Source organism: Megalobrama amblycephala, linkage group LG14, assembly GCF_018812025.1.
Source record: "Megalobrama amblycephala isolate DHTTF-2021 linkage group LG14, ASM1881202v1, whole genome shotgun sequence".
In the NCBI taxonomy this organism is placed as follows: Eukaryota; Metazoa; Chordata; class Actinopteri; order Cypriniformes; family Xenocyprididae; genus Megalobrama; species Megalobrama amblycephala.
Window position 1 is genome coordinate 15,303,009 of NC_063057.1, and position 14,713 is coordinate 15,317,721.

At 37.5% G+C, this 14,713-nt stretch overlaps 1 protein-coding gene across 3 annotated transcripts in view; it reads left to right on the forward strand.

Moving 5' to 3' along the window:
- recql (RecQ helicase-like) overlaps positions 1–14,673 on the forward strand; it is an 86,659-nt gene extending 71,986 nt beyond the window's left edge. The window contains exons 1-15 of one of the 3 annotated variants that reach the window (XM_048155481.1): positions 7,062–7,362; positions 7,881–7,931; positions 8,354–8,572; positions 8,737–8,916; positions 9,009–9,115; positions 9,186–9,384; positions 9,461–9,627; positions 9,718–9,793; positions 10,151–10,299; positions 10,393–10,510; positions 11,084–11,222; positions 11,669–11,760; positions 11,882–12,098; positions 12,176–12,305; positions 13,952–14,673. In XM_048155481.1, coding sequence (XP_048011438.1) covers positions 7,916–7,931; positions 8,354–8,572; positions 8,737–8,916; positions 9,009–9,115; positions 9,186–9,384; positions 9,461–9,627; positions 9,718–9,793; positions 10,151–10,299; positions 10,393–10,510; positions 11,084–11,222; positions 11,669–11,760; positions 11,882–12,098; positions 12,176–12,305; positions 13,952–14,563 — 2,421 coding nt within the window. In that variant the 5' untranslated portion in view covers positions 7,062–7,362; positions 7,881–7,915 and the 3' untranslated portion in view covers positions 14,564–14,673. Of the gene's footprint in view, positions 1–7,061; positions 7,363–7,880; positions 7,932–8,353; positions 8,573–8,736; positions 8,917–9,008; positions 9,116–9,185; positions 9,385–9,460; positions 9,628–9,717; positions 9,794–10,150; positions 10,300–10,392; positions 10,511–11,083; positions 11,223–11,668; positions 11,761–11,881; positions 12,099–12,175; positions 12,306–13,457; positions 13,579–13,951 lie in introns of those variants that run through there. The other 2 variants (XM_048155483.1, XM_048155482.1) reach the window with 2 other exon arrangements.
- The last annotated feature ends 40 nt before the right edge of the window (positions 14,674–14,713 follow it).

Here is a 14,713-nt window from a genome sequence, read left to right on the forward strand (position 1 = left end):
ATGGTTTTAAAAAAAATAGTAATAGTATGCTGTAAACTGTAATAAGTTTTGAAATCGGCCATCACTATATAAGTTGTTATTTTGTTTTTTTGGTGCACCAAAAATATTCTCGTCGCATTATAATATTAATATTGAACCACTGTACTCACACGAACTGATTTAAATATGTTTTTAGTACCTTTATGGATCTTGAGAGAGGAAGTGTCCATTGCTCCCTATGGAGGCCTCATGGAACCATCGGATTTCAACAAAAATATCTTAATTTGTGTTCCGAAGATTAACAAAGGTCTTATGGGTGTGGAACGGCATGAGGGTGAGTAATAAATGACATTAATTTCATTTTTGGGTGAACTAACCCTTTAACCCTTCATCTAAATTAAAAGAAATAAGTTCATAAAACTCAAAACAGTGAAACAGTTCAGTTTACGTAAAATATATCAGTTCTGTGAACTGAAAAAAGTTAATTTAACTAAACTAATTTGTTTAATTTAAGTTTTTCCTACTCAAAACAATTAATTATTTTGAGCGTTAGGATTTACAGTGTGGATGTCTATAGGACAACATCATATTGCCCCATAGATATCCATTGTAAGTGGATTTCTGTCAACACATTTTGTGTCATATGTTTTTATTCTCACAAACTGAAATTTTTTAACAAAACTAAATTATTTATTGTGATAAGCATGTCACAGATACAGTATATAGGTCAAGCTGATTTTAATCCAGAGCATCCCTTTATAGCTTTCAAATCTATTATGAACACAGAAATGTCATTGCTCTGATACTGCTTAGATGTGGTTTAAGGATAAGGGTGTGAAACCACTACTGCCCAGTCAAACATGAACACTCACCTGGAGACAATCAGGGATCCAAGGGGACTGTTTGAGTGACAGGAGAAAGTGACTGCAGTGTGCTGAGAAAACATGCTTTTGTGTTTGCTCAAGAGAGGATGGAGTGCTGTCCCTGGCCACCAAGCCATGTTCAGCAGCCCACGTCCCTTCACTGCTGGGCTCGTCAGGTAGCTGTCACGCTGAGCGCTCTCTAATACCCAGGGGAGTGTTTCGTCACTCATTCTGTATGCTGATTATTACGCAGACTGACCACAGAAGTGCTGCTGTTTCCTGTTAACATTCATGCCCTAAGGCTAGTAAACTCTGTGTCTTATCTCTCCTGATGTCTCATGCCTACACCAACGTTGTTACTTTCCAGCTACCAGATGGATCACAACTGAATAGAAGTTTTTTTTAAAGAAATGTTTTAACTCAACTTGCTGTGTTAAAAATGAAATGCTTTTGCCGACTTTGGTTATGCTAGTGGCCACAGTTTGAAAATCAAACTTAACACAGAATAATGAACTTCACTGTGATATTTCTTTTATAGATGTTCAATGGACAAAAAGTTAATGTTGAGTAACTTTAAGACAGATTATTTTCAGTTACTAAGTCTGTTTTTGCTCCACCAATTAAAATAGTTCTAAACTAAACAGAAGCAGAAAATGTTGCAAGTCTCTGAGCAGAAGTAGTGTTTCATTCCTTAATGAATCAGTGTTTTTATGAATGAATCAGTGAGTCATTTAAAAAGATTGTGGCTGAATTCAAAACAGTAATAATAATAATATTAATATCCTATTTCAAATTTAGCAAATCACTTGTTTCGCTTAAGAATGAACCAATGTTTTTAAACGAATCAGTTGAGTGAATCAATGACTCACTTAAAAAGACTGTGGCTGATTTCTGAATAACATACTTGCACACTGCTCTTGCTATTTCTTATAGTAAGATAAGATTAATATGCTATTCTGAATTCAGCAAGTCACTTGTTTTGTTGATGAATGAATTAGTATTTTTTAATAAATTGGTTAAGTGAATAATTAAATGGCTCACTCATAAAGCTAGATGCTTGTTTTATTCCTTAATGAATCAATGTTGTTGAAATTGTAAAAAGCACTGTATATCAGCACTGTTGGAATGCCACCAATCAAATTTAAGGAATGGAACAAGTTGTTACATCACTGTGTTTTCATATAGTGGAGATTCAGTGGGTGCCATAGATAGGTGCTGCAGACTAAATAGAGATCTGGAAAATTAAAGTAAATATGGCATTATTAATTGAGGGGAGGGGGGGGGGGGTAGTTCTAAATAAATATATTATGAACATTTTCTGGGTAATTTTCCATTGATTTCCCTAGTTTGATAAGCTTTATGTCGGTATGTGTCATGCTTTTGCACAAAACCACTTGTGCCTGCAGAAAATGTGCTCTATTTTAAAAGTTTTGTTCATCTTCATTAGCATTCCCTCTCTTCCTCTCTTCTGCGTGGCCTCTGGGTGAGCGTGATCCTGGGAGAGAGGCTGTCAGGGCCACGTGTAGTGGGGGGGCACCGCGCTGGGTGTAAAATTTGATTAAGCGGTGGGTGAGCGTGTCCGAGCGTGGCTGTTGTGTGGACCAGCTCGCGCGGCTGTGGGTTCCCAGCGTGCCGTTTGGAGGTTAAGTGCCGCAGAAAAGACTCTCATTATCCCGAGTGAGAACTGCCCATGTGGCTGCCCGCTCGACCCCCCGCTCTCTCTCTCTCTTTCCTTCTCTCCATGTCCCTCTCTGTCACTCCCTCACTCATTCATCCTTCCTTCTCGAGCTGCACCGCTGAAAGCCTCCAAAATGTTTCATTCACTCTCCCTTGACCCCTTTCGGCCCCCCTTTCCTCCGCTGTCTCTCTCTAGTCTTTATGTGTAAGAAAAGAACTTGTACAATAGCAGAGGAAGGGCCAGAGCAGATTCTTCAGCACCCCTGTGGACTCTGAGCCGAGGGCTGTGAGACAATCCACATGTGAAGCATGTGCAGAGGAGTTGTTCCTTGTCTATCAGTCAAAACAGAGTCCACTCAGTTCCTCTAATAGTCTTTCTGTCATTGAAGTGAGTTACGAACACACAGATCTACTGTCCATTAAGACGATCATGACTATTACTGTCGATTTGAACCTCAAACCTCTTACTCTAAGTATTACATTTTGGCACTTGAGCATGAATGGTATATCAAATTGTTGCAGAAAGTATTGTTATAACTTTATTACTTTTCTAAGGGATCAGGCTTACTTTTTTTTAGACCATAAAATGAGTGAAAATCCATACTAGCAACACTTTATAGGGTTCAATTTGTTAACATAATTTTTTACAGCATTTAATAATAATCTAAATAATAATTTTATAATCTAATTTTATTTTCGTAAAATATGATTTATTGTTAATTTATAATATATAAATGTAAATTTATACTGTAAATGAATTAGTACACTAGTACACTTCAAAAGTGTTGGGTTGGTAAGGTTTTTAAATGTTTTTAAAATAAGTCTCTTATGCTCACCAGTACTGAATTTATGATAAAAAATACAATAAAACTGTAAAATTGTGAAATATTATTACCATCAAAATAATATAGTTGAGTTATCAGAGCCATCACTCCAGTCTTCAGTTTCACCTGATCCTTCATTCTAATATACTTATGCTGGTGTTCAAGAAACATTATTATTATTGCTGAAAACTGCTGTGCTGCTTAATATTTCCGTGGAAACAAACAAAAAAAAAAAAAAAAGTTCAAAATTTAACAATGTGAACGTCTTCACTGTTACTTTTGATCAAAAATCATGTAACTACCATGTAACTACTATGTAAATGTTCAGGAACTATATCTAAGCATGACTTTAACATGCTTTTAACATGCTTTAACATGCCCCCCCATACACACACACACACACACACACAAAACCCTAAGATAGGGATAGATTTTCATCTCGGGTGTATTTAAGGCCTGTAAAACCGGTTTTATCTTCCGACGTACTGCGCTGTCATTGAGAGTAAAGCTCAAATTCAGCGCACCAATGACAGTTCATTTCATTTTTCATTTAACGTTGCGGTTCAGATCATTAGATGGGGGATTTTTTCTAAAGCAATGCTTAAATGTCACAGAGCACATCTGCTCAGGCCGAGGAACTTGTGAGAACAGATCCTTAGTGTTGGACCTCCATTGCTGCTCTCAATGCTGTTGTACATTCAGACGCCTCAACTATAGACACGCAATTGTCTGTTATTAATGACATTTGATTACACTGTACCCGAAAGTATATTTAATGGAAAAATAAGTGTTGCATTGACTGCATGTAACAGCTGGGCCTTGAGCTGAAAACACTGAAGTGGCCAGAAAGGGATACAGGGGTCTAGTCTCTCAAAGGAAAGCATATTGCTGGATTTTTATTAAAGCGCTGCCCTTTAAAGCAAGTTTGAAGAAGGGAAGTTGCTTTGTTCACTTACTGGCTCATGAAAATGTCTTAAAGGCATTTGTGTGATGCATATGGAACACATCTTGCCTGAATCATCAGTGCTCTTGAAAGCAGGTAATCCAGTCCAGAGTGCTTCTACAAGAAAACGGCAAAAGCCAGGCATTACTGTAATGTTTTCTGAAACATGGAAACATTAAACAAGCAATAATGAACAGATGTAAAACCACATTTTATACCTAAACGTATATCTAAATATTATTTTTTGCTTAGATATAAATGTATAAAAAAATGCAACCCAATTCCCACATGGAGTTAATAATGTACATATTTATATAGTTTGTTACATTTAATTTATGTTGACTGCATTTTCATGTTAATGGAATAGGGAGCAGAAAGACCCTCTTAAAAAGCAGGGCAGAGGGAAAAACTCATTTTGAGAAGAGATGTTTTTTTCAGGGTCTATGGATCAGGACAAGCATATGAAACTATTTCTTGGTTTATAGCAGCCTCTTGTGGAGATTGTTGTCATTACATTTTCATCAACAAAAATTTGAAAGAATTAAATGTTTAAAACTGTGAAGAAAACAATGTCAATATTATAAATTATGGAAAAACTTTGAAAATATTATTAAATTGCATCAGTTCAGGGTGTTTCCCTGACTTCTGTTCCAGCACTCCTGCGACACTTTTAGGACAAATTGTGTTAGTAAAACACATTGCATTGCAGTTTTTCCTCAGTTGCTTCAACTGTTTTTGTAATTGCCACAACTGTTTTATGGACATTACTGCAAAATCCAGTAACTCACCCAAAACATTCATGTTTCAAACAATTTGTGCTTCAAAAACCTGGCCAATGCAACCAAAATGAAAAGCTTTTTTCTTTTCTTTTTTTTGTCATTGTGTTATATACATTGTGTGTTATATACAAATGTCTTTTTTTTCTACTTTTTTCTTGAAACTGACTGTTCATTATACTATGCAAGAATGTCAGTTTTGTCTAGCTGTGTATCACACTGAGCTTTTAGATACAAAACCTTGGTAAAGGTTTACTGGGAAAGAATATGCACATTTGTGTGTATGTCTGACAGATTGTGATAGCTGTTTTTGTTTAGAAGTTGTGAAGAGATTGAGAGTTTCACTAAGAATCAACTCATCAGTTCTTATCAGCAAACCATGCACATTTAGTTACAAAAAAAACTGTACTTACTATTTTGCACATGTGCCAAATCACGCAGTTTGCTTATATTTAAATTAAAGGTGCCCTAGAACTTTTTTTAAAAGATGTAATATAAGTCTAAGGTGTCCCCTGAATGTGTCTGTGAAGTTTCAGCTCAAAATACCCCATAGATTTTTTTAAATTCATTTTTTTAACTGCCTATTTTGGGGCATCATTATAAATGAGCCGATTCAGGGTACGCGGCCCCTTTAAATTTGGTGCTCCACGCCCCAAGAGCTCGCGCTTGCCTTAAACAACATAAAAAAAAGTTCAAACAGCTAATATAACCCTCAAAATGGATCTTTACAAAGTGTTCGTCATGCAGCATGTCTAATCGCATAAGTACAGTGTTTATTTGAATGTTTACATTTGGTTATGAATGAGTTTGATAGTGCTCCGTGGCTAACGGCTAATGCTACACTGTTGGAGAGATTTATAAAGAATGAAGTTGTGTTTATGAATTATACAGACTGCAAGTGTTTAAAAATGAAAATAGCGACGGCTCTCTTGTCTCTGTGAATACAGTAAGAAACGATGGTAACTTTAACCACATTTAACAGTACATTAGCAACATGCTAACGAAACATTTAGAAAGCCAATTTACAAATATCACTAAAAATATCATGTTATCATGAATCATGTCAGTTATTATCGCTCCATCTGCCATTTTTCGCTATTGTCCTTGCTTGCTTACCTAGTTTGATGATTCAGCTGTGCACATCCAGACGTTCTGCCCTTGTCTAATGCCTTGAACATGGGCTGGCATATGCAAATATTGGGGGCGTACACCCCGACTGTTACGTAACAGTCGGTGATATGTTGAGATTCGCCTGTTCTTTGGAGGTCTTTTAAACAAATGAGATTTATATAAGAAGGAGGAAACAATGGAGTTTGAGACTCACTCTATGTCTTTTCCATGTACTGAACTATTGTTATTTAACTATGCCAAGGTAAATTCAATTTTTGAATCAAGGGCACCTTTAAAATATGGTCTGATATGAAAAGGAAACTAATCTTTCAGAGATTTGAAGCTATTGTTTTGAGAGAGAAAAAATCTCATTCAAGAATTGAGCCCAAAAAATTTACTCAAGTGTAATATTATATTCTGACTTTAACTGCAATGGGGTGCAGATACAGGATGTGTTTTTGGTTCAAAAGCAGCAAGTAAATGTTTTTAACTTGACACTTATAAAAATAGCTCATGGCGCAAGACACTGATAAAGGTAAGATGTAGGCTATCAAAGGGTTTACCTTACTTTAAAGTTCAGTTTTCAGTCAGTTTCAGTTTCTCGGGTCCAGTTTTCAATATCAAAACTAGCAAATAGACCAAGACCAATGATAACATGACTTGAAGCTGCTTTAGCAAGCAGTGCTATTATCACCACATGATAAAGATCAAACCAGTGGAAATTATGAGAATTCTGACATAAATCTGTATCCACAGCATCCACTGTTGGTAAACCAATTAAATAAACCAGTGAGCTTGTAAAAAGAGTGTGTAGTAGTGTTTTCAGCATTTAATGTCCACAGCACCAAACAGTTTATTGACTTTTATTATGAAAAATGAAATCTACTTCCTGGTCTCCAATGTTTAACTGTGTTGAGGATGTGTATAATTTGTAATACATTTATTACATAAAACCATGCTAACCCCAGTAAATAACTACATTTAGTTCCTCAGTATTTGTGAAGCGACAACAATAGGTTTATTTTTTTATTGCACAAGACTCTTGTCTCGTGGTCTCGTCTGGACTCTAGTATTTCCATGTCCGTGATTGGTCAGTTTCCCGTTTAATGGTCGCGTGGGGCAACGAGGACTTCATCTGGTGCAAACAAGAGAAAGTGAAAAGAAGGCAGCAGACTTATGATCACTCAGGGGTGAGTTAGCTGAAATGCGTTTTCATAAAGTTGATGTGTTATTCATAAATGTTGAACATGGCGCACTTTTGAACACGTTTTTGCTCGAGTCGTACAAAAATGGCATGTGTGTATTTCATTGCTCAGATCTATTAACCAATGCAACACTTATAATCCTAAATGCATCATGCAAAATCGTTTAATAATGGTAAAGATGGTCTGTGTATGAAAATGGTTGTCAGGTCTAATTGTCTAATAAATTGATGAAATCTATTATCGATGAAAACTATTGCATCTATAATAATAATAATAAAAAAAAGACATTTGTAAACATCCATAAAACAGCCTACATTTATTTGAAAAGCAAAATTGCAATACACCTCACTAAATTTGGTTTGTTTATGCTTTTAAACAAGAATGAAAATTTGCCATTTAAGAAAAATAAACTTAATTCAAGATATATTCTCTGAAAACAAATCATCTTTATTTAGTTTTTACTAACAAACTATGCTAACATACTAATTATCCCTCTCTTACAGTCATTCTAATCTGTGCCTTTGAAGAACTGCATAAAATGGCAAATAATATCGGTGAGTGTCTTTTGTCTTGTGCATCATATACGCTCAAATATAAATATATATGTAGTTATGCAGTATGTACACAAACTTGGTTATTTGTTCACTTGTAAAAGTTAATGTGATGTAAAAAGTTAAGTGAAAAGTGTGCATGTGAGTGGACGAATTAGACTGTCAGGATGTGTCTTAATATTCTCTTGAGAAATGAGGCAGGTAAACATACTGGTGTGACTTTCATCATTATATCTCTCTGTGAAGCTCAGCTCATCAGAGATGCAGACGTGAGAGACACTGGGAATATAAACAGCAGTCATACCTGGAATCTCAAGGGAATACTGCTCAGGGCTTGTGTGCTGTGTAGAAAATGAGTGCATGGACGAGCGCATAAGCTCAATAATAATTTCGTACCAGACTAAAGAAAGTCCTTTTCTTTGCAGTCGATGCTCAAGCGGAACTGGACTCGGTGGAGGCAGAGTTGGAGGTGGTGGAACTGCAGATCTCTGAGCTGCTGGAGAAACAGACAAAGCTGAACTCCAGGAAAAACAAACTCCTGAAGATCCTGGAGGGAGCCTGCAGCTCAGCCCAGCCCTCCGGATCCAGCAAAGCTCCCAAACCGTCATTCAGCAAACAGGACCTGCAGCACTATGAGGAGTCAGGTATCGCTCATTTTCTGATAAATTACTTATTATACTGCTTTTCACAATACATAATGTTCCAAAACTGTGACTGTTGCAAAGAAACTTATGTTATGTGTTAATTTATTCAACATCAGTCTATCCATATAGTATGTTATATGTATATGTTGTTGTTCTGTCACCAGATTTCTCATGGTCTAAAGAAGTTCAGGCGAAGCTGTGTAGCGTGTTCCAGCTTTCCAAATTTCGTCCCCTGCAACAGACGGCCATCAACCTTAGCATGTCAGGGAAGGACCTTTTCCTGGTAATGCCCACTGGAAGAGGAAAAAGCCTGTGTTACCAACTTCCAGCTCTCTGCTCTAAGGGTTTGTGCTTTCATTAACATATTTAGGTAGATATATTTTCAATTCTCTGATGTGAATTCCAGTGCATGTCTTTGTGTGGTCGCATTTACCAGGTTTTACGTTAGTTATCGCCCCGCTGGTGTCTTTGATGGAGGATCAGCTGATGTATCTGAAGTCCATTAATGTCTCAGCGGTGACCCTCAATGCCTCCAGTACAAAGGTACGGTATGACAGATGTACTAGACAGTTTTATGTCATGTTTAGGTGCTGATATTCATGTGCATCTGTAGGAGGACTCTAAGCAGATCCTGGCAGGGATGATAGATAAAAACAGCCCCTTCAAGTTGCTCTATGTAACCCCAGAGAAAATTGCCAAGAGCAAACTACTGATGTCCAAACTTGAAAAGGCCTACAACATGGGTCTGCTGGCACGCATCGCTGTGGATGAAGTTCACTGCTGCAGTCAGTGGGGGCATGACTTCAGACCAGGTGAGATTTTCGTTTCATCCAGGCTGAGTTAAGCTTCTAACCCTTGATTGAATTTGTACTTAATTCCTTTTCATAGATTACAAGCTCCTGGGTATCCTAAAGCGCCAGTTTCCCAATGTCCCATTGGTTGGACTGACTGCCACCGCAACCAGCAATGTTCTTAAAGATTGCCAGAAGATACTATGTGTTCAGGAACCCATCACTCTGACAGCACCGTTCAACAGACCAAACCTTTACTATGAGGTATACAGATCATTGATTCTTCTCTAAATGTCACCGCTAGAAGAGTGCTGAATAAGCAGATTCGAGTAATTTGTCATTTCACTTCTACAGGTTCGTTTCAAAGATAACGAAGACTGTACGGACCAAATTGCATCATTGATCAGGGGAAGATACAAAAACCAGTCAGGTTAATCAATTCAGTTGCTATGAAGAGTAACAGGCCCTTCACACCAAGGATTCAAAGTTTTAATAATTGTTCTAATTCTATGAGAATCACAGCTGTATTGAAAATGACACAGAGGAAAAAATTTTTCCAGTTGATGATCAATATAAACATTGACAGCCAATAAGAATCCACCTGAGATTGAGAATTTAAAGTGACAGTCGATATAACTGTGTGCTTAGAATAAACCGAATGTTATTGTGGACGCTAATATAGTTATCTTTATAGTTATTCTTGGTGTGAACAGGACTTTATGCTCTGCAAATCATTCACTATTTATTTGAAAACAACCTAAATAAAATTAATATTTTATATTTGCAGGGATTGTGTACGTGTTCTCCCAGAAGGATGCAGAAGTTGTGGCTACAGACCTGCAGAAGAGGGATATTCTTGCTCAGCCATACCATGCCAACATGGAGCCTTCAGATAAGTCTCTGGTGCATCAACGGTGGTCCTCCAAGAAGATTCAGGTTACACCTACAGATTTGCTATTGTTGTTGCCTGTTTTGTTTTTTTAATATATAATTGTGCCCTCATGTTATCTCATTTTTGTGTCTGTGCAGGTGGTCGTTGCCACTGTGGCTTTTGGAATGGGCATCGACAAGGCTGATGTGCGATTTGTTATCCATCACACCATCAGCAAATCTATTGAAAATTATTATCAGGAGAGTGGACGTGCAGGTAGGCATCATGCTGATACTTTTATGTTTACATTTTCTTTCACACAAGACAAACTAAACTACTGAAAGCTGAAATTCACTGAAAGCTGTCTATTTTCTGAACGTTTTTTTAATTGATCTTATTGTAAACGTCTCTCACAAGGAACGTCATGGCAGTGATTGACAAGCCAGAGGGCCAATCGTTTACGCGATGATCGCGTAAATGATTGGCTGATGTTTTTAAGGCCCTACCTCATGCACAGATGATGTATATTAATATTATTACTTTCAGTGCACCTAATAAATAGTCTTTTATCAGTTAGTAAAGACAGTTTCAAGTAATATTGCAAAAATCCCTTTAAGCACCTTTAAATCCCACACCATTCTTACAGTCAACTGAAATATTACATTTAGATCAGCCTCCATCCAATCAACAACCGATGGATGCCAATGAAGTCCATGCGTTACTTTTTTCTTTTTTTTTTAGTGTTTGATTATGTTTCACTCAGATGTATGTCACAATATGGAATAAAAGATCTGTTTACTGTTACTTAATGTTTGTACTCTGTCATTTTTATTTATTTATTTTTTCCAGGAAGGGATGACGGCCCAGCAGATTGTATTGTGTTCTTTGGGTTTATGGACATCTTCAGAATAAGCACAATGGTTGTGATGGAGAACACCGGGCAGCAGAAGCTACAGAATATGGTGGCATATTGTCAAAATGTGGACAGGTGAGTCAAAATACGGAGGATATGCAGAATACCAATGAATTGGGTCCTGGTTTTGGTTTCTAAATTTAGATTTTTTTCAGTTTGTGGAACATTGATCTGTTTTTCTCTACTTTTCAGAGTTACTCTATATGCTTTATAAAATCAGATTATTTTACTCTTTTGTTTCATCTCATTCAGCAAAATGAACTGAATTGAGTTTTTAAAATGTCCAAATTCCCCCTACACATCCACAGGCACATCTTTCAGGATGTGCAAAATTAGGAATTAATGCAGCCAAAGATAAATTATGCAACACAAATGGCTGGCTGAGTCTTTCGTTCTAGGTCATGTGACAGACGCAATGAACGACCCGTTACTATTGCCTCATACAGTAGTTCAACTCTATGTGGCCTGTTAAATCAGTGCCTTTGATTGTTTTAAGACAAGACTCTTGTTTGTGTGCATAGGTGTCGTCGTGCTATGATGGCCATTCATTTTGACGAAGTTTGGAATGATGAAGAGTGCAACCAAATGTGCGATGTCTGTCGGCATGGCAACGGTGAGCGTTTCAAACCTAACTAAAGTTGCATTTACATTTACCATTGCTTGGTGAATTTTCGCTGTCAAAGTCAGGCAATCAGGTCATTTATGCAATGGTGTGTGATCGATGTTTTTTTCAGACTATATAACAATGGACATCACCCAGCATGCTCGAGATGTTGTTGAGATAGTAGAAATGGCTGCCTCTATGGATGAAAAACTGACCCCCCTGAAAGTCTGCGAGGCTTGGATGGGGAAAGGGCCCGCTAAGCGGCGCAAAATGATAAAGGTCACGTCCTTGTCACGCTTGGAGGTGGAGTCCATTATCATCCACCTTTTGTTGCACGGCTACTTCAGGTACTTTGACAGATTATGAACTATTTCCTTTCCAGTTTTAGATTCATTCTCTAACTCTTTTCTCTTTTATACACAAGTGAGGACTTTAGCTTCACTCCCTACACAACCTACTTCTACTTGAAGTTGGGCCGTAAGGCATCTCTCTTGAAGAATAGCGGTCACTCAATCACTATGAAGATGAGAAGGAGAGTGGCGTCACAAGCTACTGTAAGACAGTCAACAAACTCAGCAGACATTTTTCATATTTCATATTTCATGTGAAAGTGGTCAGTGTTTTTCTTCTAGCAAATTCTAAACTTTTCCTAATAGTTGTTTGATTAATACTTTCCTGAACCTCTTTCAATGGTGATCACTGGCCAGATTCAAAAGAAAAATCTCCTCTTAATTCTTTTGTTACATTTTGCCACATGGTAATACAAATATTTATTGTATTTGCTCCATTTCAATTAGACTTAACTTAGTGTTGTGTATTAAAAAAATCAGATTATATTCATTGAATCTGGCCTTTGGTCTCTGTTCTGTAGTATCTACTGATCTTTTTTTGTTTATCTATTTTGTTGTGCCTCTTCCAGTCTTATTGTGTTTCAGGTAGATGCCATCAGAGGGGAGCATCACAGTTCACTTAGTTAAAATACTTTTTTACCCAGTAACACATTCATAAAGCGTTCGCTTAGTAATTTTTATTTTTTTTTTTAAAGATTTATTTGTGCCTGTTATTACGATAAGATGGTAGCTTGACAGGAAATGAAATTGGAGAGAGAGAAGGGGATGGGATCAGGACAGGTCCATGAGCTGGTACTCGAACTCGGGACGCCCGACGCGCAACTGCGCGCTGCCCACAAGGCTATTAGTAATTTTAACACCAAACTACAGATAGCTAATTAAATTAAGCAAAACATTTCCGCTCAAATAGTTTAGGTCGATACAACAAAAATAAAGCAAGTTTGTTTAAACAAATGTTTTGTTGAACCAACAAGTCTTTCACTTCATTGAAAATTGTCTCGGAAAAGTGAGGGATTTCAGAAGATCAGTGTGGCCCAGTTGAAGCAAAACCAAACTGGACTTCCACTCAGTTTAAATGGCTCACACAGATTATGCATTTAACACCCTCTAAACAACCCTGTCCCAGCAGTCATGGTAGAACTGGATCATCTACAAACAATGGCCCAACAATAATACAAGCGTTTTCCCATCATGAGTGAAACCTCTTCAGTTGGAGGTGTCACTTCAGCTACATGATCCCTCATTGAACATGCAGTAACCCCTCTTATTTCTTGTGTTCCTACAGTTTATAGTGACCACTCATCCAAATGACTTTTAAGACCCCAACAGGTAAAGAGCTGTTGTGCCGCCCCACAGGTAAAGAAAGTGTCAGAAAGTGCTGGGGAGAAAAGTAGTGCCAAAGTAGAAGGAAAAAGACCGGCTGACAGTGACAACAAAAAATCAGTGGCCAAGAAAGTCAAGACTCTTCTCTAGTCCGTAAGGAGAAGAAAGAAAAAGTACAGTTCATTTACTCCATATTCACAAAAGCATGTAGACATTGCCTAAGAAACATTTAAGCGTTTAATGAGGGGAACATCTACCACTTTCTTTTTTTTCCTGCTTGTGCTCTTGTTTATAGAAGTTAGTCACTTATCATGATGTTTATTGTACCCCTGAGTTTACATCAAACCTTATTTATCATTTCTTTGCTATGAAATATTTTAATATCTTCCGTTTCTTGTAGTTTTGATTTGCATGGTGTTTTGTAGAGATAATAAACTTGAAGCTAGCCATTAACCTTACTATAGCTCTGCATTCATCTTAAAGACAGATGTACTAATTATAAAAACTAATTTCTTCTCTTTCCTCAGGATGGTCAAGCAGTTGATACACAAGAGGAAGCAGAGACAGCATTGATTGATGTCTCCAACATTGAGAGACATAACAAAACTAAAATTTATAAGAATCACCAAAACATAGAGAAGAGACTCGCTCAAAACCACATTGAAAGTCTTGCTTCAGAAGCAAGCGAGTATGTAAAGCCAACCTCCGTATTTGAGGTTGATGTCGAGGTCAACCTCGTACAAGAACAGAATTGTGCTTGTGAAGAAGAAAAGGGTCTTACAAATGCCCCCGAACAGCAATCATCTTCACCGAAAAGGAGGCGAAAACAACCGCCAACTCAGAACTGTGCTGCTAATGCTAACCAAGTGAAAGCAGATCTGGTTAGCACCCCTTCTGAGGTGTCTATCATCTCTGCAGCTGCTGTAGAGGAGCTACACCATCTGCGCAGTTACTATAGCAAACAGTTAAGAAGAATCAACTACATTTCCCAAGAGCACTTGCAAAGCTCCCAGCCTGGGATGCTGACGTGTATGACGGAGCCCTTCAAAAGCCTCCGTTTCCCTTCAAGGACGACCATAGCCAGAGGTGCCAGGAATTTATGGACTCGTGTTAGTATGAGGAGAAAGCTCATACAGTGAATTATGTTTCCTTTCTGATTTCTGTTTTGTAAACCTGACCTGCATTTTTCAATAGTTTGAAGATGTAAATAATGTTTTTGTTAAATAAACTTAATTGGATGATTCTGTAACTGCTGTGGTGGTAATTAACAAGGCAAAACTCCCTCTCTA